General features: G+C 37.3%; 1 protein-coding gene across 23 annotated transcripts in view; it reads right to left on the bottom strand.

The window, feature by feature from the left end:
• sorbs2b (sorbin and SH3 domain containing 2b) overlaps window positions 1–18,956 on the bottom strand; it is a 50,842-nt gene extending 31,886 nt beyond the window's left edge. For 15 of the 23 annotated variants that reach the window (XM_053505609.1, XM_053505617.1, XM_053505627.1 and 12 more), the window contains exon 1: window positions 18,575–18,956. In XM_053505609.1, the coding sequence (XP_053361584.1) occupies window positions 18,575–18,590 (16 nt within the window). In that variant the 5' untranslated portion in view covers window positions 18,591–18,956. Of the gene's footprint in view, window positions 1–1,361; window positions 1,629–9,678; window positions 9,831–12,089; window positions 12,301–18,574 lie in introns of those variants that run through there. The other 8 variants (XM_053505606.1, XM_053505614.1, XM_053505616.1 and 5 more) reach the window with 4 other exon arrangements.
• Window positions 18,957–23,446: the final 4,490 nt, after the last annotated feature.

Genomic DNA, 23,446 nt, shown 5'->3' with positions numbered 1-23,446 from the left:
TGTTGCAATGGTAATGGTTACTTTACACCGACACTAACAACAAATGTCACATGACAAAACAGAATTTCAAATATTTTATAGCTCACAACAAAAATGGTTTAAAATATTTAATATTTTACCTATATAATGGCTCAGTAATTTGATTATATTAGGAAAGCAGACGGGAATGTGTATCATGTTTACTGACTTCATGTAATATATGTAGTTATACTGTGTATAAAAAGTGGAATCATATGCAACATCACTTCAAATCATTACAGACAGCTCTAATGATGGATTAGGCAGTCATGTTATAACTGTGACAAACATATCTACACATTAGGGTATTGGACCTAAAACAGAAGAAAACAGTGTAAAAATAGCTGGCTCCTGATAAATAGTATTGTATCTTGTTGATAGCAGCTTATGTTTAGTCTGATTTACGGCTACAGTGTATTGGAGAAACAGGAAACTGAACCCCCACAGACCTGATGCTCTTGGCAGGAGACGCGTGAAAGTCATACCTCACACCTCATTGACAATCAGCTAAGGTTTTATACAGGACACGTCATGGTTCAATTCAATTCAATTTAATTTGTATAGCACTTTTAACAATTTACATGGTCAGAAACCAGCTTTACACAATTAAAAGAATTGTTTAAGTTTATTGGTGACATGCCACGCTATCTACAGCATCACAACACACATCATTAAAGCTCACACTTTCACACGTTTAATTAAAAGGCAAAACACAAAAGTATAGTTAACTTATTACTAAATAAGTAACAGATTTTTTTTTATTAAATGGGTGGGTGGTATTAGGATAAATACACACACTTAATTATCTGTCAAACATATACACATATACACACACTGCACAAAAAAAATAAGGGAACACTTAGTCCTGATTTGAACCTTACATACTGGCTTGAACCGTACACATACACATATAAGGGGCGTTCAAGCCAAACCGAGACTGTATTCCCTTAAATTTTTTAAACAGTATATATACTGTATATATATATGCACATGCAGACTGCTGGTTATATTTGAAAATCGTCTCCAACGCTATACATGAATTTATACATCATGCTTTCTATATCAGCTGGCCTGGTGTTCGAAAATGAAAATCATACACAAGACCTCTACCCTTAGTTATCTCAAATCTGCCGATCATACTACTTATTAGAGGTTGCAATAATGCATAATTTTAAAGACTACAATAGGCAGAAATATAAAATAAAAGCAAGTGTACGCTGAATAAGACCGACTGATTTATAACATCTTGCTCACTGTGCATCCTGTAAAACTCACACTTTCTAATACTGTTTACAAACAAATTCTAGCCTTATTACATACTCTGCTGCACAAAATATTCCTACCTGGTACTGCTTTTGTAACAAATTTCTTATCCTTGTGAAAAGAAACACACACTGTTTACGCTGAGGAAGTGTTGCCTATCAAATGGGACGGCAAAATAAAACACGTAAAATAGAGTGCGCCTAGCTGTGCTCTCGGTCAAAAGCCAAAACGAGTTCAGGATCCTTGCCATGTTGCTTACTAAAGCCAAAATAGGAAGAATCTTCTTCTCATCTGGGATTTGCAGTTGAGCTATTTATATTAGCATTTTTGTGAGAACACAAGATGACCTGTAGGGTTTTAAAAAGTAACTTCTCGGTTAAAATGTTTTTAGAAAACCATGTGAAAACGTTTGTTGTGCTGTGGTTTATTGGCTAGAATTTCACTTCTTTGTACTTATTCTGTACACAGGACTAACTGCGTAGTGATTTATGAATGCTATCTTTTTAAGATATTTACATAGGAATAGGATCTGGTTAAACGGCTTATGTGTTAACTTCTACTCTTCTAACTTCTACACAGTGTTAACCTCTACACTCTCAACTAGGTTATATCTTTTATCTCATCTCACTGGTACCCTTAACTTCTTTTACTTTAACATATACTGTAATGTGGAAAAGCTGCTATAATGTTAAGATACATAATCGTACCATACTGTAATCACCATTTCAAGTTAAGATTCAAAGGTACACTCCAAGTACCTTTATAGATAAATGCTAAAGGGATAAAAATGGGATTGTAATGATTAGAAAGGACTGTCTATCTTGTAAATGATGTGGAAATTAGATAGCAAGGTGATGTAGCTCATAACGGATGATACTTAACATAGACCTGTAGGCTATTTCAGACTGTAAACAAAGTCTCATATTGACCACAGGGTATTAAATCAAATCATACTTTAACAGATTCAGAGATATCTTTAAACATCCTTTGCATGTCTTGAGAAATAAAATCGTACTGCATCAAAACTATACAGTATATAATGGCAACTTTTTTCTGCACAAACTTAATAAGAAAAGCTGTGACGTTCTGTTCGGTTAAGTTTTTATTTAAGCAACAGGTTCTAAATTCATAATCCAGCTTTTTAAGCTCATTAGTGTGTTATTAGAATATAGGACATACGGTTTTAGGAACCAAATAAGGCATGGTTATGTTTGTGAACTGACAATCTGCAGTCTGCTGGAGTTAAGTGACCATGCAAACTACACTCCGCCTGATGCAGCAGCCTAAGATAGAGACCGATCCCAAGCCTCTCCTTATGATGCAGCAGATTTTCTGCAAATATCACCATGACTTGTGTATTTCGCATTGGGTGAGAATGTGAGAGCCAGGCTCCAGCTAGGACTTGCTAGGCTGCTAGGCTAGGAGAAGGCGGGAATACATGCCAAGTCTGAGAGGTCCAGCTGGCAGAGTGGGCAGGTGATAGTGAAGAGCTGTACGGGACCAGCCAGCGCTGTAGAGAGCCTCGGAATCTCAAAGACAGCCACTTAACATTCAAACAGCTTGGGTGTAAGTCACTGAGCCTCCCTCAGCTTGACAATCTGCCTCAATCACACACACAGCCGCACACACGGAGTTCAAGAGCTTCTGAGAAAAGTCAAGCTTGGCTCTGATAGTGTTGTTTATTTCTGCAAGGAATTCAAAGCATGGCGCGACACTGAGTTATGTTTGGGCCATGGCGAATGCTGATTGCAGCACTCACAGATAAGATTTCTTTTAAGGAACTTTATAAATAGGGACAGGGAATTAAAAGGAGCCCGTCTGAGATCGTGCAAAGTCACTTATTTGGCTAGTCAAGCTAATACGTGTCCTCCGAGATGTTTATGAGGACAGGTTAGTTCAAAACATAAACGGGCTTCTGAAGTATCTGGAGTCCCAGTAATGACTCTGGCACGTGGAGTAAATTATCCAGACTTTTATTATTGGGTAAAAGTTTGGCACTTGGGAACAGCTCTAATAAACATGCATATAATAATTCCACTACTTCTAGATTTAAGATAATGATGCTATCTGTTCTAGTTTTTAAAAATATACATTTAAATTAAATGTACAAATAAAAGTATAACAGGGCAGGGGTTACATTCATACAAGGGTTGCACGTGTCCAATGAAAGGACAGCAATGATGTAATATTTTTATCACATGCTCAAATGTGTTCACACTGTAACATACACAAGATGTGAAACATAAGATTAATCTATCTACAGTGTATCATCTATATTATCAAATAGTGAGAGTTCCTATGAGTGCATAGTAATGACGATCATTTAAGCTTAGGGTTTCCAACAGAGACTTTGGTTTATTGACTGTTCCAGCTGTATGATTAAAGTACGCTTGACTTTAAAAAGGCTTGAGTCACACAGAATGTTTCCCACAGATCTAAATTATTCTTGTGTGGAGGTCAGCAGACAAGGGAGTGGGCATGTGCGGGGAGGAGTTTTATGTCCTTTCATGTTTTTATAAATATGTTTTATGCATATAGAAATAGGAAAGACTTAAGACTATTTAATTTACACTTACACTTTCGCATCACCTCGACTGAAGTGGAAAACTGCGACCTACCACTCTAACCTCTCTCTCTCCCTTTCTCCCCTCAATCATCTGTCACTGAAACAACATCAAGAATGATGGAGGCACCATAGATCTGACTATTTAAAAAGAGTGCTTGTCCATTAATGCTGAACTCATTGTCAATCACCAACAACTATTACATGGAAATAAATTATGCACCCTTCCTGTGTGTGGTAGGTGACTCATCTCATTAGTTACTGATGCTCTGACAAATTAGAAACAAGGAACATTAATTTCTTGCAAAAAAATGTATAAATAAAACATGTCTACTTGGACAGTCATCAAAATACCTAGGCGTAGTGCCAAACTATTACTGCGACATTTACATAGTATGAGGAAATTGTGAAATGCTTCACAGTTTATGCATCAAATCAGACTAATCTATCATTATTGCAGTTTGGCATTATTTACCTCTGAGAGAAAAGCTTAGGATGGTGCTACTGTATGCGTGAGAAGTACTAGTGCAGACATAGACCTTCTTACATAATATTCACGAACAGTGACACTTTCAGGTCTGTGCTTTGTGGCAAATATATAAATAACCTGACATTTGCAGATTCAATAGTTGTGACAGGTAGCGGGAGTCTCAATTGTTAATAAAATTATCAATTAAATAGAAATTTGACCTTTGAAGGAGAGCTGACCGTTGTTTTGGGAGCTATTATGTTAATAATGGGACAAGATAAGCATTCCATGAATATCAGGCTTTCCTGTATTTTAGCAGTTGAAAATCAGAGGCGCGTCATCTTATTTCAGCTTATCTAATCTCTTCTAACCACCTAATGTGGTAACACATGAATATCATATAAAGACATATTATAAGAAGGTCAGATAGTGATGCGTGACGTACAGTAGTACATCCAATAACATCCCTGTACTGTATCTGCTTAGTAGAGGTTTTCAAACTAGAGGTCATGGCTACATGTAGGGGGTAGCTCAGTGGTTAAGACATTGGACTACTGTCCAGAAGGTCCCAGGTTTGAATCCCACTGCCCCTGTTGAGCCTTGAGCAAGGCCCCTTAACTGCTCAGGGGTATGTGTAATGAGATAAATATGCAAGTTGCTCTGGGTAAGGATGTCTGCCAAATGCTTAAATGCAGGGTTGTTTAAATGTACTTCTCTCACAAAGAAATATTATGAATGTAACTATAATAAATGCAATTGTGTGTGCAACTATTCTTAAAAGTTACTGCAAGTTGTAGTCAAAGAAATAAAAATGTACATACTGTTACTGTATATTATTTTTGCTACCCTTGCAAAAAATATATATATATTTTATGAGATAAGCCACAAAATAGACAAAGTCTTCTGTTCATCTACTCCCACTAGTCCCTTGAAAAAGCCTCCAGTGACTTTACTTCAGCAGGAGTCAAGAAAGCAATGACAAAAATATAGCAAAGCACTTATTAAATGTGGATTTAACTTCTTTTCATTTCTAAATCCAAAACAAATAATATAGGGTTCTCAGGGTTTGAGGTTATTTGCTGAAAAAAAAGAGTAGGAACCTACCTGGCGTAGTATCTTGTGACCAGATGACCTGTCATGTAGCAGGAGGTTCTGTACACGTGCCGCCCAGCACATCGGGCAATGGATATATAGTATATCTGTTGTTTCTGTGGTAGTTATTTACTGGGTCGGGTTGCCAGCTCAACGCCCCAGTATCCGAGCACTTGGGGGTGAAAGACCTTGCTTAAGGATCCAACAGTTGCAACCTGGTGATAGTCTCAACGTATATCTTTCTACCTTGCAGCAGGGTGTGCTTTTCTTCCTATATGCACTTATATTTGTGGAATGATACTCGGCTACATTGAGCCCTTAGCCTCAAGTCAATTTTACATTGCCTGCTTCTGTATACTCACTGTACTTGTACGTGAACATTTATCTCTACAGTCTGTAAGAAATCTATTTATCTTGAGTGTAAATACACTTAACTTTAAGGTAAAATTCTGCACTCCGTTAGGCAGCTAGTTAAATTAACAATAACTCTGTAAGTAACAATAACTCTGTTCGAACATTTACAGACTGTTTTTCAGCATAAAGTGAGAGGCACATTCTGCTACTTTTTCCCCACTGAGGCCATCCACCTGTTTGTGTTTTCTTGTTATTCCACATTCCACATTAAACTAGCAGAGGTTGCGGCTCACACGTTGCTGTTGTCTAAGAATAGTTCTTCTTTTATAGTAAATGCCACTAAATGCTAATGTGTTCTTTTATACTTGGGTTGATTTGCCACCATAATTTACATTACAGTATACCAAATGATTATCTACCAAACACAAAGCGCAATAAGGTCAGTTCTTCTAGTGTTTACTGCATGCCTGTTTATTTTGGGCTCCCTATTTTACATCCATATGCCAAAAACATATAGCTGATTGGTGGATTGGCTACATTTAACATTTACAGGGGTTGGACTATAAAACTGAAACGCTTGGTTTAGACCACAAATTAGTATGGTGAAGGGCCTCCTTCTGCAGCCAATACAGCATCAAATCGTCTTGGGAATGGCAGATACAAGTCCTGCACAGTGGCCAGAGGTTTTTTAAGCCATTCTTCTTGCAAAATAGTGGCGAGGTCACTATGTGATGCTGGCAGAAGAAAACGTTTCTTGACTCGCTTCTCCAAAACACCCCAAAGTGGCTTAATAATATTTAGATCTGGTGACTGTGCAGGACATCGGAGATGTTCAACTTCACTTTCATGTTCATCAAACCACTCTGTCAACAGTCTTGCTGTGTGTATTGGTGCATTATCATCCTGATACACAGCTTTGGGATACAATGTTTAAACCATTAGGTGCACATGGTCCTCCAGAATTGTTCGTTAGTCCTTGGCAGTGACTATCTAGCACAAGTATTATGCCTAGGGAATGCCATGACATTGCAGCCCGAACCATCACTGATCCACCCCCATGCTTCACTCTAGGCATGCAACAGTTTGGGTGGTACGCTTCTTTGGGGCTTCTCGTAACTCTTCCGGATGTGGGGAAGACAGTGAAGGTGGACTCATCAGAGAACAATACATGTGTTATATTGTCCACAGCTCAAGATTTTCGCTGCTGGCACCACTAAAACTGACGTTTGGCATTGGCCAATGTTTTAGTTTCATTCTCTAACCCCTGTACATTATGGCATTTGAGCAACTTACATTTTTAGCTCATTATACACCTGAGCAGTTGAGGGCCTTGCTCAAGGGCCCAAGTGGAAACTTGTTGGTCATGGGGTTCGAAGCTTAGTCCAGTGCTTTAACCACGGAGCTACCCCTGATTCCCTACTACTACTGTACTGTGCTGGCTACTCTTAACTGCCTCTATGTGTGAACAAGTCTGTGAACATGTGTGGATTCAACAGGTCTGCTGACCAGGGTGAAAGAATAACTAAAACTGAGTGAATCATTTAGGGCCTTACAGTTGTTCATTAAAGAAAAGCCAAATTTCTGACATAAACATGAAAATGCACATGATTTGGAGAAATGAGAAAATGATTACTCCAAAAATTAACACTTTTGAAAAAAGAAAAAAAAAAACACTTTGCTCTTATGGTAAACACCATTCTTTAAATTATTATATAAATAAATAGTCATGTCATGCTTCCATACATCAGAATGTATTCATACTATCATTTCCTTTCCTTGTATATTGACTCTCCTAGAAAAAATTTGACTACATGTAAATAAACTCATCACATTTGACCACCATCTACCCATACTGCTCATTCCAGTTATCTAGTTAAAAAAAATGGTTGCCAGAACAAACATTGCTGTTGTTTATGTTATCATTTGTGCAAGGTACAATATTTAGTATTATGTAATGTTTTGGGAGGGAACGTGGCTTTGGAACCTACACGTATATAATCTGACATCCTAACTTCCTATTTATAAGACTTCAGACATCACATTTTGCATTGTCAGGTAAAATAAAAGTTATCGTTACTTTTATAATGTGTAAATTTTACCACTACCAGAATATGGGAATGACGTCGCAAAAATGTAGTACTTTTTTTTGGTCATAAAAACAACTGAAAACAACCATAAAAACAGATGACAATGTGTATCTGGGCTATTTGTGGGAATCTGTATTTATTTTTTTCCTTAGTCATGTTCGTATAGTTGGTTATAATGTAATTAAATTCAGGTCATCATATTGCCTGCTTTGTGCTAAAAAAAAGAATATGTCACTCAATCCTGAACCTTATATATGTTCATTTAAAAAAACAGCAAAACAAAAAGTGAGAATTAAAAAAGAGTTTTAAGTCCCATCCCAATATCTAAGACACATGAAACAACCATGAATAGAACTGTGACTGAAATTAATAACAGCAATTTAAAAATTACTGAAATAAATTTTTTTTTTAAATAATAACATGCTGGGCTTCGACAGGGAATAGTTCTGGTTTCTACTAGCTTTCTACTGTATACCATTTATGAACATGCACAGACCCCCCCATCTACCCCCCACCCCACCCCCGCCCACAGCAAGCATATTATTTTTGGTTCAAGAATCAATACCTTCTTAACTTGAATGAGTCAATAGCTTACAGTTGTCACAGCTATTCGTCACAAGCTAGCAAATTCACAGGTGCTTAGATTAGATAGAAAGCTAGTTTGCAACAAACTTTTTTAATTGTTTTATCACATAAGTGTAAGCAAGAAATCAGGTAAACTGACTAAATGCAATCACTCACTCACTTATCTATACCACATTATCCCATATACAGGGTCGCGGAGGCCTGGAACCTATCCCAGGAGACTTCCTGTAGGGCACAGGACGGGGTGCCAATCCATTTCAGGAAACAGACATACACACACTCATGCTCATTCGCACACTATGGGCAATTTGAGAACACTAATTAGCTTAATCTGCATGTCTTTTTACTGAGGGAGAAAACCCACCAAGCATAGGGAGAATATGCAAACTCTGGGAATTGAACCCGGAACCTGGAGGCGCAGGTGAGTGCTGACCACTGAGGTACCATGCCGCACCAAATGCAACTAATTTGCAATTAATTTATCAGTGTTTTCCAGTGAAGCCATTTCTCCTTTTCTACTTTTTACATTTTAGGCCACTTAATGATAACCATGAATTATTTTTTGTTTTTTGCAATCTTTTGTATATAGCTGTTTTAGTTACCTAATTTATTTATGAAAACTAATTATGCCATTTTTTCACACCAGAAGGGGCCCCTATAACTGCCTGATTCTTTTTTTTTTCCACAAAATTTCACAAGGTTTGCTTTTTTAGGGCTCAGTTTTAAAAAACCATGGGCACCCCGGTTGTCCTGGGGCCCCTAAACAACCACTTATACCATAAGAAACTTCAAGCATCCATGATTTAATTAGCCAGCTTGTAAAGATTCTTCTGACTTAAAAAGATTCTTACTAAGAATAGAAGGGAAAAAAATGATAACAACTTGTGATACGTTCTGTTGCCCTGAGCTAAAAATACTCTTCTGGTTAAATAAATTTAAATTCTGCTTTTACTCAATGATTTAAATGTTTTATTTAATGTTTTTCTTTAAATAAACAAACCAGTGAGGGAAAAAAAAATTTAAAGCACTGTTTATCAACTAACAATTATAAAAAAAAAAGAACATATTTATTAAAACAAAAAAGAGACAAAATATTAGACCTTGCCCATGAAGAAGTGCTTTCCCATTCCATGACAAAATATTTGTAGCTAATATGAAGATAAATCTATTATGAATCATTTAAGCATCTTGTAAACTCTCCAATTCACCTGCATGTCAGCATGAAAGCCAGAGGACGCACTCCTTACCAGGCATTAAGAGCGAGCCAGGTTACGTGTTAAAGCTGACAGACATCTGTGCCACCAGGCAGCAAGCTCTACTTCTTTTTCCTCCTCTTCAGCCTTCAGCCCAGGGGGACTCTGAGATTTTCAGCGTTAAACTGGTATGCTGCTGCCCGTTTCTGGAGGCAAAAGAGGGGAGAAAGTAAGCCCCCACTCCAGCGCACAAGCCCTGCGGTTTGAGCTATTTTCAGATGGAGACATGCATGTCTGGAGGCTTGAAAGTTACTCCGTGCCTCAGGAAGGGAAACTGACAACACTTAAAGTGCACAGAAGGAGAACAAACATCTGAGCTCGGCTGAGGCCTCGGCATGTCACATGCTGTGTACGAGATGAAAACATTAATGCTAACTGGCAAGTTAGCCAAAATCAATTATTGTCTCATAAGTGTTACTGTGTTCCCTAAGCAAAAAATGTATGCTTTTTTGTGTTTGTTTGGTTGGTGTGGGTTTTTTTTTCCAGTCACATTATCTTCTACTTTAACCTCCAAGGAAGGAAACACGGAAAAATGTGCAGCATAAATCTAGATATGCAAAAAGCAAACAAAGTCATGTTTGAAAAACAACCTCAGGCAAAACCATGCTCAGCTCTGGTAACCTTTATGACATGAACTCTATTTTGGCTTGTTTGTTTGTGATGACATTTCTCATTTATTATCAAAGTAACAACCTTCAGTCAAATGAGTCTCCATCATGTTTCTGCAATGCTGCACATATTAAAGGAAAATATATGAGACTACTGAAATTTGTTAATAACACGTATGATATAAAAGGGGTATAACTAAGTTGAACAAATGTTGAGAGGGGAAAAGCATGCACACATATATTCCTTAGATATATGTCATGAATAAGTGAACAGCAAACTAGCATTTTTTAATCAAGCTTCACAACAAGGGGAAAGGTGTCATATTAAAGTTTGTAGCACCAGAAAGACATCACTTTACATAGAACACAGCAGAAAACTACTGAACAGAAGGAAAGCATCACACATTAACTCAGAAAATGCACCATGAATGAAGACGTCAGCACGAACCTGAGCCAAAGAAAACGTCCTTGCAAAGCTAGCATCACTCATATTCTCATACCAGAAATGGCTACGGAGATACGCCAGGCGAACCCGTAAAACTGATCCCAACAGGATCTGACACGCACCTATGCCTCTTTCCAAAAATGGACATAAGTTAGGAACATTAGTTTCGCCTGGATGGTCAAAAGGTCAATAAACATATGCTAGACGCAATCTAATATGATTACAGGGTTTAAAATATAAACCTAAACCAACAAATATATTAATGACTGCAATTATTTACAAAAATGTTTTTTGTAAAAGGATCATTTGTGCTGCATCAGTAAATCAAGTTTATATGTATGTTCTCCCAAAATATTTGCTACTGTTTATCTGAAATTGCAGGAGGAGGGGTTAAGTGAATTATCATTGTCTCTGCTCGTTACACTTTCACACAAAATACTGCAGTCACAGATATGTGATTTAGAACATTTCATTTATTGTTTTAAGAAAAAAAAACACTTTACTTTTGAGTGTAAACAAGTTATAGTATTCATTCTCATTGTAAAGTAGACTTGCTAAATTGCATAATCAACGCAATGCAACTAACAGGGATTTTGTATGCTTTTATTTTTATTTTGGCCAGTATCCTGATTGAGGCTGTCCTGAATCCAAAACCTATACTTGAAACAATGGGCATGAGGTAATAGGAATACACCCTGAGTCACCTAGTTCATCAGATACACAGACACACAAACAAACACACACAAAAACTTTATTCACACCTGGGCGTCTGTGACTATTAAAATCCTCTTTTTTGCTTTGCAATGTTCACTTAAAAAAAAAAAAAAAAAAAAAACCTAGGGTTAACCTGAAACTGGCAAAAGCTTCCAAATAGCTACAGGTTGGAATTCCAACACTTGGGCCCTCTCTGAAAAATCTAAGCATTAATATGTTGACAGGTCATTTACCCCCCAGAGAGAGAGGATTCTGTCCAGGAGATTTCTCCAATTAAATCATTAACTTGTGCTGTCAATTTTCTGTGTTTTGTTTGCACGGCCCACGCCCGTGGTTGGAGTGTAATAACCGCTCATGTTTTCATGAAACCCGCCCGTTGTCGGTGCAGCTCCCTTGTGACGTCACGCAGCTGCATGACTGTATCGCGCTCGTGCTTGATTTCGGAGCTTGAAAGTCTCCTGGAACCTGCAGCAAGCCGGATGTACTGCACGGTTTGTTACACATTAATGACAGCTGCTCAGCAACCGTTTGCTGGTTAATGTTTAAACAACCCCCTGCTGGAGTTTATCAATCCAGTCTAAACGAATAAACCGAAGGCGCTGTGCTGAAGAAATATCTGTATGAGTCATTGTACCTACCTTAAACATGCTGTACAGCCCAAAGACACGGGTCCATATCCTCCGGTCACACACGCGTACTTCTATCCCGGATTATCTTTTCCTCGGTTAAAACACGCTGTAATGACACTGCCAGCACTCGACGCGTTTATGGACAAGTGAGGGTGCTGGAGCTAACAGCTAACCGCGCTCTCTCTCTCTCTCTGAACCATCCTACTTCTGATTAGTATTCAGTCTCCCGCGTGTTTTCCTGCTGAGGAGCAGAAACGAGCATCAATGAGGCGGCATGGCGACCCCGCCTGGCTTTAACGCTGCTGAGGAACATTCTCATTGGCGTGAAGACGATCCTGGTTGCCATAGAGATGTCCAACAGCGCGCTTGGCTTGTCGCGCGCTCGGAGATGGCGCAGGACCCCGCACGCAGGAATGCGTTACTGTAGAGTGGAGTGGAGTGAAGTACTGACCCGCGTGCTGAAATAGTGCGGATCTGCTGGCTTCACTGTTCATCGTGAAACTCGGATATAAATTATTAATCCGACATTGCATAAAACGTATTACATGTAAGAAGGCTGTTATATAAAGCTGTTATAAAAATTATATATATTTTTGCTTGTTAAATTAGCTTTTAATGTACTTCTTCTAGATTTCCTTTCTAGATACCTATGTATAATGGGTTATAATTAATATAAAATATAATTCATATTTAATTTTTTTGCACCAAAATTTTGTGTTTAATTTTTTCTCTCTTTTTGTAACTGTTAATAATTATTATAGTAATAATAATAATAATAATAATAATAATAATATAATTATTATTGTTGTTTATTCAAAACATTTGCACTTTTTATTTGTATTTTTCCTGTACAACAGCTTATAAAATACTAAGCTAACACACAAGCAACTATTTGAGCTATCGAAAAGAATTAATGATTTGTTCAATGATTTGATGAGAAACACTAAGAGTCTTTAATACAGTGTTGTGTAGAAAAGGACTTAATATAATCTGTATATATAAATATCTTATAAGAATATTTAAGAAGCTATTTCTATCTATCTACCTACCTAAAGGAACTCAGCATTTAAACCAATTCACATTCAGGAGTGATTGTCTTTGGGTGTGCTTAGACCTATAAATTTAGGAAGTATTGCATGTGAAAGGCCTTTTATATTTAAGTAAATCTTTTACATTTGAAATTCCCAGAATTAATATTATGGTGTTTTCTCTGCATCAAAAATGATTACTATAACTAGTATTATTACTAATCATTAAATATTATTTTGAGTTGAGAAAATAAAACAGCATGTCAGAAACAGAGAAGATAACAAGTAAAAATTAAATAATTGTTAGGTTCACATTGGACATGGAGCCTTTGACAGAAGACATCAAGCACAAGACGGGGAATACCCTGGAAATGGTGCCTATCTATCGCAGGGCACACATACATACATACACATATATATATATAAACACACACACACACAAGCTCATTTGGTAACGGCAAGTAACCTAACCTGCATGTCTTTGAACTATGGAAGGAGACCAGAGTACCCGGAGAAAATCAACCTAGCGTGGGGAGAATATGCGAACAGATCCCCAAGCGGGAATCGAACCCGGCCTCTGGAGGTGCAAGGCGACAGTGCTAACAAGATAAAACTTGTAGAAAACAAAACAAACAAAAAACAAAAGCTCAAAGTTACATGTGACAAGTCTGTGTCTGTACTGTATAGTATATATCAGAGATGCACAACATAGGGCCCGCGGGCCAAAGTTGGCCCGTGGTAATGTTTGATTTGGCCCGTGCAGCACCGCCTGCTTTGTGACACTCCACGTCAAATAACGTCTACAAATTAACAATGGAAAAAACCAAGGCGGTGGCACACAGACAAGAGAAATTTTTTAAAAGTTTGGCAAGACTTTTATTCATTGAAGTCAAATCAAAGGCAGTATGTCTAGTTTGCAAACAGTACACACTACAAAACTTTACAAATAAAATTGCATTAGTTAATCATATTAAAGTTGCTTTGTATTTATTTTAAATATAATGAAATAAATAAGGGGAAACCATAGCAACTTTAATGTAATGCGGTTTGATATATGATGCAAAATTCACTTTTGGCCCATGGCACCTCAGTCAAGTTTGATTTTTGGCCCTTCATAGAAAAAAGTTTGGGCACCCCTGGTATATATATATATATATATATATATATATATATATATATATATATATATATATATATATATATTGTGTGTGTGTGTGTATGTGTGTGTGAGAGAGAGAAAAATGCAATTATTAACATGTAAAGTAAAAAAAAAAAAATCCATAAAAGTTAGCATATTATGATAGAAACATTACTATTACAGAAATATTTGCACAAAAGACCACCATCTACTAGTCCAAGAACTCAAGCTGTTATAGTTTTTGGTGTTTAACCTTTTCGTTGTACATGTTCTCATGTGTGATAAATAAATAGTGGTATATTAAATCAATACAGGTGCTTTGTTAGAATAGTATGAACACTATCTAAATAGAAATAGAAAGCATTTCACCCAGGAGTAAATTCAGAAACATATCTAAATATAACAGGAGTGTGAAGAACCATTTACTACTGCGCTGTGCTACCAAAGAGGGGCATAATTACACCTTCGACACAGAGACACCATTGATAAGGAAACTAGACATGGCTGATAAGAAAACTAAGTGGTGGATAATGGCCAGTATTAGAAACACACTTGTTTACACTTTAAGTTGACGGGACCTGCACAGCCACTCATTGTGAAACTCAAATGCATTTCATGTAGTTTAAAAGCTGAGATTAAAAGTACTGTATGTAAGGTATGTATTTCACCTGATTCAACCAGTTCCCAATACAGTTATGTATAGTATATGATTTAAATTATTCAGTTTTCACAGTAAAACAAATAGGACAGGTATATCTTTATGAGAGTGAGGAATGTCTCGACCACCAACAGGTCCTGTGAGTTTTAGTGGTTAACCATTAAATCTGATATTTCAAAAGTGCAGCATGTTTGCTAAGTGCTCAGAATTCAAATGAAAAGCTCTATTCAGCTTGTTAAGATCACAGGAATGCCATTCATGTTAATCTGGTTCAAAGGAAATATTTGTTCTCTTTTTAGGATTTAACAAGGAGCACAAACACCTGGTAGAGACAAGTAGACCAAGTTAGTAGTAAAATCACATGCATAAAAAGAAATAAACATAGAAGTATTTTGAATTGTCCATAGGTGGATTAATCCTCAGAAATAAGCTCATCACAATATTATTTGAATAGCACCATGACTGCTATGCCCAAATATAGCGTACCACCAGCACTATGTATAGTATCCATTTTTATGATGGCCCACATTTGTTTTATTCATTTGAGACATACCACTTAATGACGCCTGAAATTACCCACAAATGTGTCAGACTATTAGAGGTACATGCAACTGCCTGACTGAGTTCTATCCCTTTATTCTATAGGGACAGTCAGAGAAAATGTATTTTTTATACCTTTAATAGTTTTCAATAACACAGATAGATAGAGCACATTCTTGATATCGAACGCATTATTGTTCACTTTCTACAGGCCACAAAAACTAGAATACCAGCCAACACGTTCAACAGGATTCCTTTCATTGTTCTTTGGAGGACATAGTAAGAAAAGGATCTCTGATTAGAGGTGTAGGAAACCATTACTAGCCTGACCCAATGGAGCCCTGTCGCTCCTGCTCGCTGGGGGAGCCCCTAATGGATAGGTTTACCTGAGGACAGAGAAGCCTCTGTCCACTAAAGAGTGGCTTCCATGCCATTCTTCTTTTATATTTTCCCACTAACACGCCCACTTGGGCGAAATTGGAATCTGCCCGAGTACAATGACACAGCAGACAAGCATGGTTGTTCTGGAGCCACAGGCTAGGAAAAACAGGTCATATTTGTCCATGCTCCTTTTGCACAATGGTCACAAGTCACACCAAGCTCTTGAGTTTGCAGGAAACTGGACCAAGTGCTTTGATTGTAAGTGTATCCAAGGAAGGCTATCGAGTTACACTAAGATTATTTGTTTTTGACCCTTTAAAAAGTAACAAATAGGTATTAGTATGTTGTTGCAATTACAAAAATAGTTAAATGGACATGTGTCACACTAAGGTAATTTTGATGCAGCACAATAGGACTCACCATAGTATCTAGTGTCTACATAGTATTTGCAGTTCAAATGCTTACATAAATTATAGGGAATAAAAATAAATAAACAAATGCGTTCCTGGGCATGGTGGAAATCAAGTCTTCAATTCAAAATAAAAAGAATACATGTTTGCAATTTAAAAGATATTACAGTATATCCAGAGGTCAGAGTAGAAAATCTTTAGTGTTCTGTACATGTTTTTATCAGCACAGCAGGGGTAAAAACAAGCAGGTTAATAGCTTGTCCTTCAACATGTTTGCCAAAGTGACACAAATAAGGTTTCACACTGTGCTTTGTGAATGAGACGAAACAGTGAGCACTGGACTGCTATTAAAGGAACAGTAAATTCAGAAGAAAATGAATTTGGGAGCGTAATAAAATCCACAGTATTTGGGGCTGAACCAAAAAGATAGCTTTATTCCTTATTAAAAAAGAGTTTCTTCATCGACATCTACTGCTTTTGTAAAGAATATGGCCTTAGTGCGGATAATAATCTATATGGATGTGTATTGCACTTAAGCAAACTTAATCTATAGGTCACAATGGGACTCTTTTTATATCGATTCATTCCAAACCTGAGCTATTTATTCACCTGGCACGATTCAGTTCAGATAGTTTCACAAAGGGAAGGTTTATGGTTACCATGGGCTACACCTAGCTGGACGGCTGTTACAGAGGACATAAGGAACAGCAAGATAAAACTTTGTTTAACCAGGCACATAAGCGCACTTTCCCTCTACATTTTATCCATTTACATCCACAACACTCTGCCTGGGGACATTAATTCCCTTCACGCTGTTAGAATATAAACAATTATATCATATCATTTCACAGAAACACGCATTATTCAGGACTTACATATTAAGCCAGTTCAAGTGTCACCAGCAGGTAATCGAGAGCAGATAATTATACTAAACTGGTGTGTTGATGACTATACTTTTCCGACTCCTGTACTCCTTAAACAGTACTTGTTTAAGGATGTTTTGGATTCCAGCGTAAGATTTAGTTTGGCAGGAGGAATATAAACCATTTAGTGACAGTCTCTTTGAAATGCAAAACAGTTTAAACCCAAGGAGGTTTATGTAAGATTAGTGTATAGGTTAATGTACCAACTCACTTCTGTGCCATGTAGCCCTTAGTAAATAAGCTATCCCTGAACAATAAAGTTACCTTAAGGAGTATGGTGTGGATTATGTTTATTCACTCACTCACTTACTTTATACTCCACACAGTGTTGCAGGGGGCCTGGAGCCTAACCCAGACGGCTTAGGGCGTGAAGAGTGGGACACCCTGGATGAGGTGCCAATCTATCGTAGAGCCACACACTCATTTACACAATACATGCCTAACCTGCACATCTTTGGACTGTGGGAGGAAACCGAAGTACCAGGGGAGTAAACCCACCAATCACAGGGAGTACAAATCCAGAGGCGATAACTGAACTCGGACCCTGGAGGTGCAAGGCGACAGTGGTAACCACTAAGACACCATGCTGCCTGGATTATATTTACATTTTTACAGATCAGCCATAACATTAAAACCACTACCAGATAAATTAAACAGCATTCATTTTCAATTATATACCAATAAACTGGTGATAGGATCATGGACACCCAAAGCTAATTCATGCCTGTGGGGAGGCCAACCTGTTCGGCGCGATCCCACAGATTGCTAAACAAAGTTCATGCCAGATATGCTAGAAAAGTATCAGAACATGCAGTGCATTACAGCTTGCTGTGTATGGGGCTTAGCAGGTGAATAGTTTAAGGTTGGTGATCTGGCCTCCAGATTTCACAGATCTCAATCCAATCGAGCATCTGTTGGATATGCTGGACAGACTAGTCTGTTTCATAGAGGGGACCCGACCTTGCAACATATAGCACTTAAAGGGTCTGTTGCTAAGATCTTGGACACCTTCAGAGGTTTTGTGGAGTCCATGCTTCACAAGGGGAACCTACACAATGTTAGGCAGGTGGTTTAAATGTTATGTCTGATTGCTGTATATGTAGATATTTTAATAATAAAATAAAAAAATTATCAATGTATATGTAAGCCATAATTTTCTAATAAGCTGTATAAGTAATTCTAATTGAATTTAAACACACACACACACACACACACACACACACACACACACACACGCAATATGGCTTCTAGCTTTTTGTTTGTAGTTTGCTTAAAATATTGGTGTGTTTTCTTGTAACAAAATTCCATTTTATGAAGATAAATTACAATGCATAATTCTTTCAATAACACAAACAATACAGTTGAAGGAACTGAAAAAAAAAAGACTTAAAGTCAGCTTGTTTAACTTGCACTTACCTTCATATGAAGGCATTCTGGCTGTGTAATGTCATTAAGAGCTGTAAATTCTGGCACAGGATCACACAAATGAACAAAAACTGAAAGTCACTGATAAATCCAAAGCCATCTGGTTATCTTCTCCTTGTGGGGAATCATATCAGCCACACTACTGCTATTCCAAACATGCGTCTGTCACCTCAAGTGCCCTTTTGCCAGCAATCCAAACTGAGATGCTTGCTTGTCTTCTCCTTTGTGTTTAACCTTCAGCTGAGGACGAGGCTCCCACAAGCCTTCACACAGACCTAATTGCCTGTTACTGCCCTATGATGCTGTGATCTGACACAGATTAGAGTGCAGGCAGAATTTTAGCTATGAAGAGCATCCTCTAATATGCAGCACCAGATAGAGCCTTTCAGCAAATGGAACAAACGTGCTCTTTGTGTCTCACGTTTTACAAATACGATAAGCTGTCTGGGATTAGCACAGCAGCAGACCAATCAGAGCTCAGATTCAGTGGGGTAGGTTGGGTAATCGGCATTAAATCAAAGCAGACTGACTGAATATATCAGTGAAGGTTATAAGTAGGAACAATTCATTTCATTAACACCATTTTTCTAAATCTCTTATAAACATTATTCTAAATCATCATGGAAGGTCACTAGAACTACTAATTTGCTTTCACAGTAAAATTTTAAGCAGTAGTTTAGATCGTTTATTATTCATCGCAACATGAGATAATCAGAATTAGATGAAGAATGTAACACTATGAATACAAAACTGTATAAAATGCTGTATAAATAAAGATATAAACAACAACAACACAAATATACAGTATGTATGATCAAAAACGCAAAAGTGACTTAAGGTTTACTATATGCTTATTTGATTCGTTCGGATTACATCACACCTCTCATGTTTACTGTCTATGTTTAACGAAGATGTAAAGTGGCATCTACAGAGAGCCGGGTGATGTCTGGATGAGGAGCTTGAATTATGGCCCTATCACTTTCAACATGACCTTTTAATTCCTCTCAACACCAGCCCTCCCAATGCGATGCCAGCTCTCTCATCTCTCCATCTCCCAGGATTCACAGCTCCTGACCCACAAGCCTGATCACACTGTATCCCGTTGCTCTATTTATACCCGCCTGCCACCAATAAGCCTGTAATGGCCCTAACAGAGATATTTGTACATCACAAGCATATGACGTTCATTTTAGATCCAAAAAGGTTCACAACGTTATAGTGTTAAAGCATTCTGTCATAACACTTTAAAAAAAATAATAATAAATAAAAAATGTATATTACTATTTACTATTACAACTGTATGTTCGCTATTTTTTGTTGTAGCCCTTATGATGAGCATTTATATTTAAAGACTTGGTCTTTTTAAAAAAGCTTATACAAATGAACAGCACAGATCTTAATTTGATGCTTAAGATATAACAGTGCCAACTTCAATCACACACACACACACATACATACATATATATATATATATATATATATATATATATATATATATATATACATACACATTTAAACAGACAGTTGCAAATATTCCCTATTTAACTGTCCCTCTCAAATAAATGATTATTACGCCTGCAGGCATTTCTGAGCCCCCAGCTGAGGTCGCAATCGGTGAATGCCTGTGTAATGGCCAACACATTTGACAGGCAGCTGAAGAAACCATTCACAGCTATGTTGTACATTTGTGTAAGGAGTAAAATCATGTTTACAGTGTTACAGAACATGCCTCACACCCCAGACATGTTGGCAGATGATCAACATACATAAGCAACTGTTGTGTCTTGGGATATGTTGACTGAAATTATTTGCTTCTTATATGTTTTTTGTTTTTTTTTTGCTTAAAAAACATATTTTAAATGGACCTACAATATAAATGTCAGAAAACTAGGTTTTATTAATATTTCATATTGAACCCAGTTGTTGTGTTCTTGACTGTACTGCATGAAAGTTTTGATTTTTCCAATACTGTGGCTCACCCTAGTGGTGAGTAAGATGTCTTACAGATGCATGTAAGGCATGCCAGAACCTCTTGGTCAACCATGTCAACTGTGTTCAGCTCATAACCTACAGAAAGGTCCTCCCTTACCAAGAATTCCTTCTCGGAGGATTGAGAAAGTGTCCTCGAACCGCAGTTCATTACATGACTTAATAGCACCTAAAAAGGGCCCCTCAAACAATCAACACCAAACAAAATACCACTTTCATACCTTTAATGAATTTATATTAGCTTGAGCTTTAGCTTTGAGATACTGACCATATAATTTATGATACTTTTGTGCTTAATAATGTTAGCTACATTGTTGGTATAAAAACACATAAAATTGATTTTTGTATTAAATAATATTCAGCTGCACCCTTGTTCCATCATGGCTGTGCTAATATTGATCACAATAGCACTCACTCTCATACGATATTGCTTAATTGTTTAGGAAACCAAGCTCGGTGTGAATCAATAAGTAGACATGGGTCAAGAAAAGTCGTGCACTTACTGCTTCTTTAAAAAGAAAATAACAAATTGTATTATTTACTTGTAAGTACGTAGGGGATTCTACACAATAATGTTTAAAAATACCCAAAATTAGCAACTAGTTTGGAATACATATTTCAATATCAGCATGCATACATGACCTAGGTCAAATCATTCCCAAAAATTAAAAATCAGTGCAGACCTGTTAGTATTTCTATTACATAGATACAGATATGAAACTCTGCACTTATTCATAGTTCCATAAAAGGTTATAATCCAAGGTCGGGCTTGCACAGCATCTGTCAGGAAATCCCTGCAACCAGGTGTCTTTAGTGCCCAGAAAATCATTGGAACATGACTACTATCCCAAGAGGACTTTTACAAATCCCGCTGTCTCAGGAAAAGCTTCCAGCACCTGAAAGGACTTCACCCAGCCATGCCATAACCTCTTCAACCTTCTACCATCCGCCAGGAGATATAAAACCATCTACTGTAGAGTTGGTTATGTATACCACTGTAAGTTGCAATAATTTTTTCTAACATATTCAGACATTTTTCAAAACTTATTTCCATTGTTCATGTTATTTAAAAAGGTTCTAGTCTTCAGCTATTTATCTGTGCTCTTGTAAGAAATGCTTACAAGAAAATAGTTTATCTGCATTAACACAAAATTAGTCACAAAATTTAATTTTAGAAAGATGCAAAACTGTTGGTGTAAATCATCCTCCGTCATCATGCTGTTGCACATCCTCAATTTTACCATATTATATCAAGGCCAGTTCATTTTTGCTTTGGTTATATACATTTTAGCTTTCATTTTATGACACTTACATCTTGATCTGTAAAACACGGACCATCCAAGTTTTAGGAGGCCAAAAGTATCAAAACACAGGAACATGTAACTGACAGGTGTTTCTTGTTGCACACATGTTTCATTCTGTTTCATATTTATAATTGTTCTGAATATCTATGTATAGTTTGATCCTGGTGTAACACAAGTAAAGACTGCATTTGTTGTAAGAAAATAAACAAAAAAGAACTAAAAAGTTGTCTGTGGGAGAAAATAAAGTAATTTTAAAGATGAAAAAAGAGGAATAATTGATCAGAGGGATTGCACAAGCATTAAAGTTAGCTAAAAAAACAATGTGGAATAAAGAAAAAAGGGAGCAAAGGATAACAACCTGGCATGAACATGGAAAAGGAAAATATGTTTATAACAGACATTGCAGGGACTTTGAGCAAAAGCTCAGACACACACAAAACATATAGAATACAAATATATAAATACTTATACATTTTATAAAAATATCAATAACTCACTACCCTGCAATGGATTGGCACCCTGTCCTGGGTGTACCCTGCCTCGTGCCCTAAGTCTCCTGGGATAGGCTCCAGGCCACCCTGTGACCCAGTAACGCAATATAGAAAATAAGTGAGTGAGAGTGAGTGAGTGATTTGCGACAATGTCAATTGTTAAAAGCGGTATACAAATAAAATTTAATTGAATTGAATTAAATAGTCCATCATCTTCTGTTCATTTGTTAGGATTCAAAAAGTTTTGTCGACCTGCACATGATCCACACCTCTGTGTGCAGCAGAAAGATGTCTTGCATTTCTTCAGAGGCTATTTTTTTTTTTCGGTACTCTGCTGGAGGTGTTGTGTTGCTCTACCTTACCTTTTTTCTCAAAATAGCCTAGGACATTCTATTAATTTCAAGTCAGGCCATTCTTGGGCAGGTCACAAGTTCTTACTTTTTTCTTCTTTAGAAACGATTTGGCAAATGGAATGATTCGGCAGTGTGCGCTGGAGCTTTATCACCATAGGATCTTTTTCTTCCGTAAGGCTTCAGAAGACCAGGAGCCATCTTGTCAGCCAGTGTTTTGTTATATTCAGAGATTTTTTTCATGCAATCTATAAATGTCATCTCCCCTCACCCTAAACACACACACACACACACACACACACACACCTCCATGCTTCACTGTCTGGACTCTGCATTCACTGTGAGTCCTGGCCAGGCTCACGCCAAACACTCAGACTCCATCTGAGCTGAATAAACGTTCTTGCTTACATCTGATCAAAGAACATGCTCCCAAAAGTCATCTAGTTCTTTTCATGTGCTTTAGAAAAATCTTGCAGTTTTGTGTCAGAGTAAGTAGGATTTTTCTTGAATACCATTCATAGTGGTAGCACGGTGGTTAGCACTTTTGCCTTGCACCTCCAGGGTCCGGGTTCGATTTCGCCGTCGGGTCTGTGTGCATGAAGTTTGCACGTTCTACACCTGTTTCAAAGGTGTACAAGGACTTCTGTTGTATACACAGACATGTAACAAAAAAAAAAAACCACACACACATTGGGTATGGATATCTTTAATACCACCCAGTTTTTTGAA

The sequence above is a fragment of the Clarias gariepinus genome, chromosome 10, assembly GCF_024256425.1.
Source record: "Clarias gariepinus isolate MV-2021 ecotype Netherlands chromosome 10, CGAR_prim_01v2, whole genome shotgun sequence".
Lineage (NCBI taxonomy): Eukaryota > Metazoa > Chordata > Actinopteri > Siluriformes > Clariidae > Clarias > Clarias gariepinus.
Note: the sequence above shows the minus strand (reverse complement) of the source record. Positions and strands in the feature narration are given on the sequence as shown.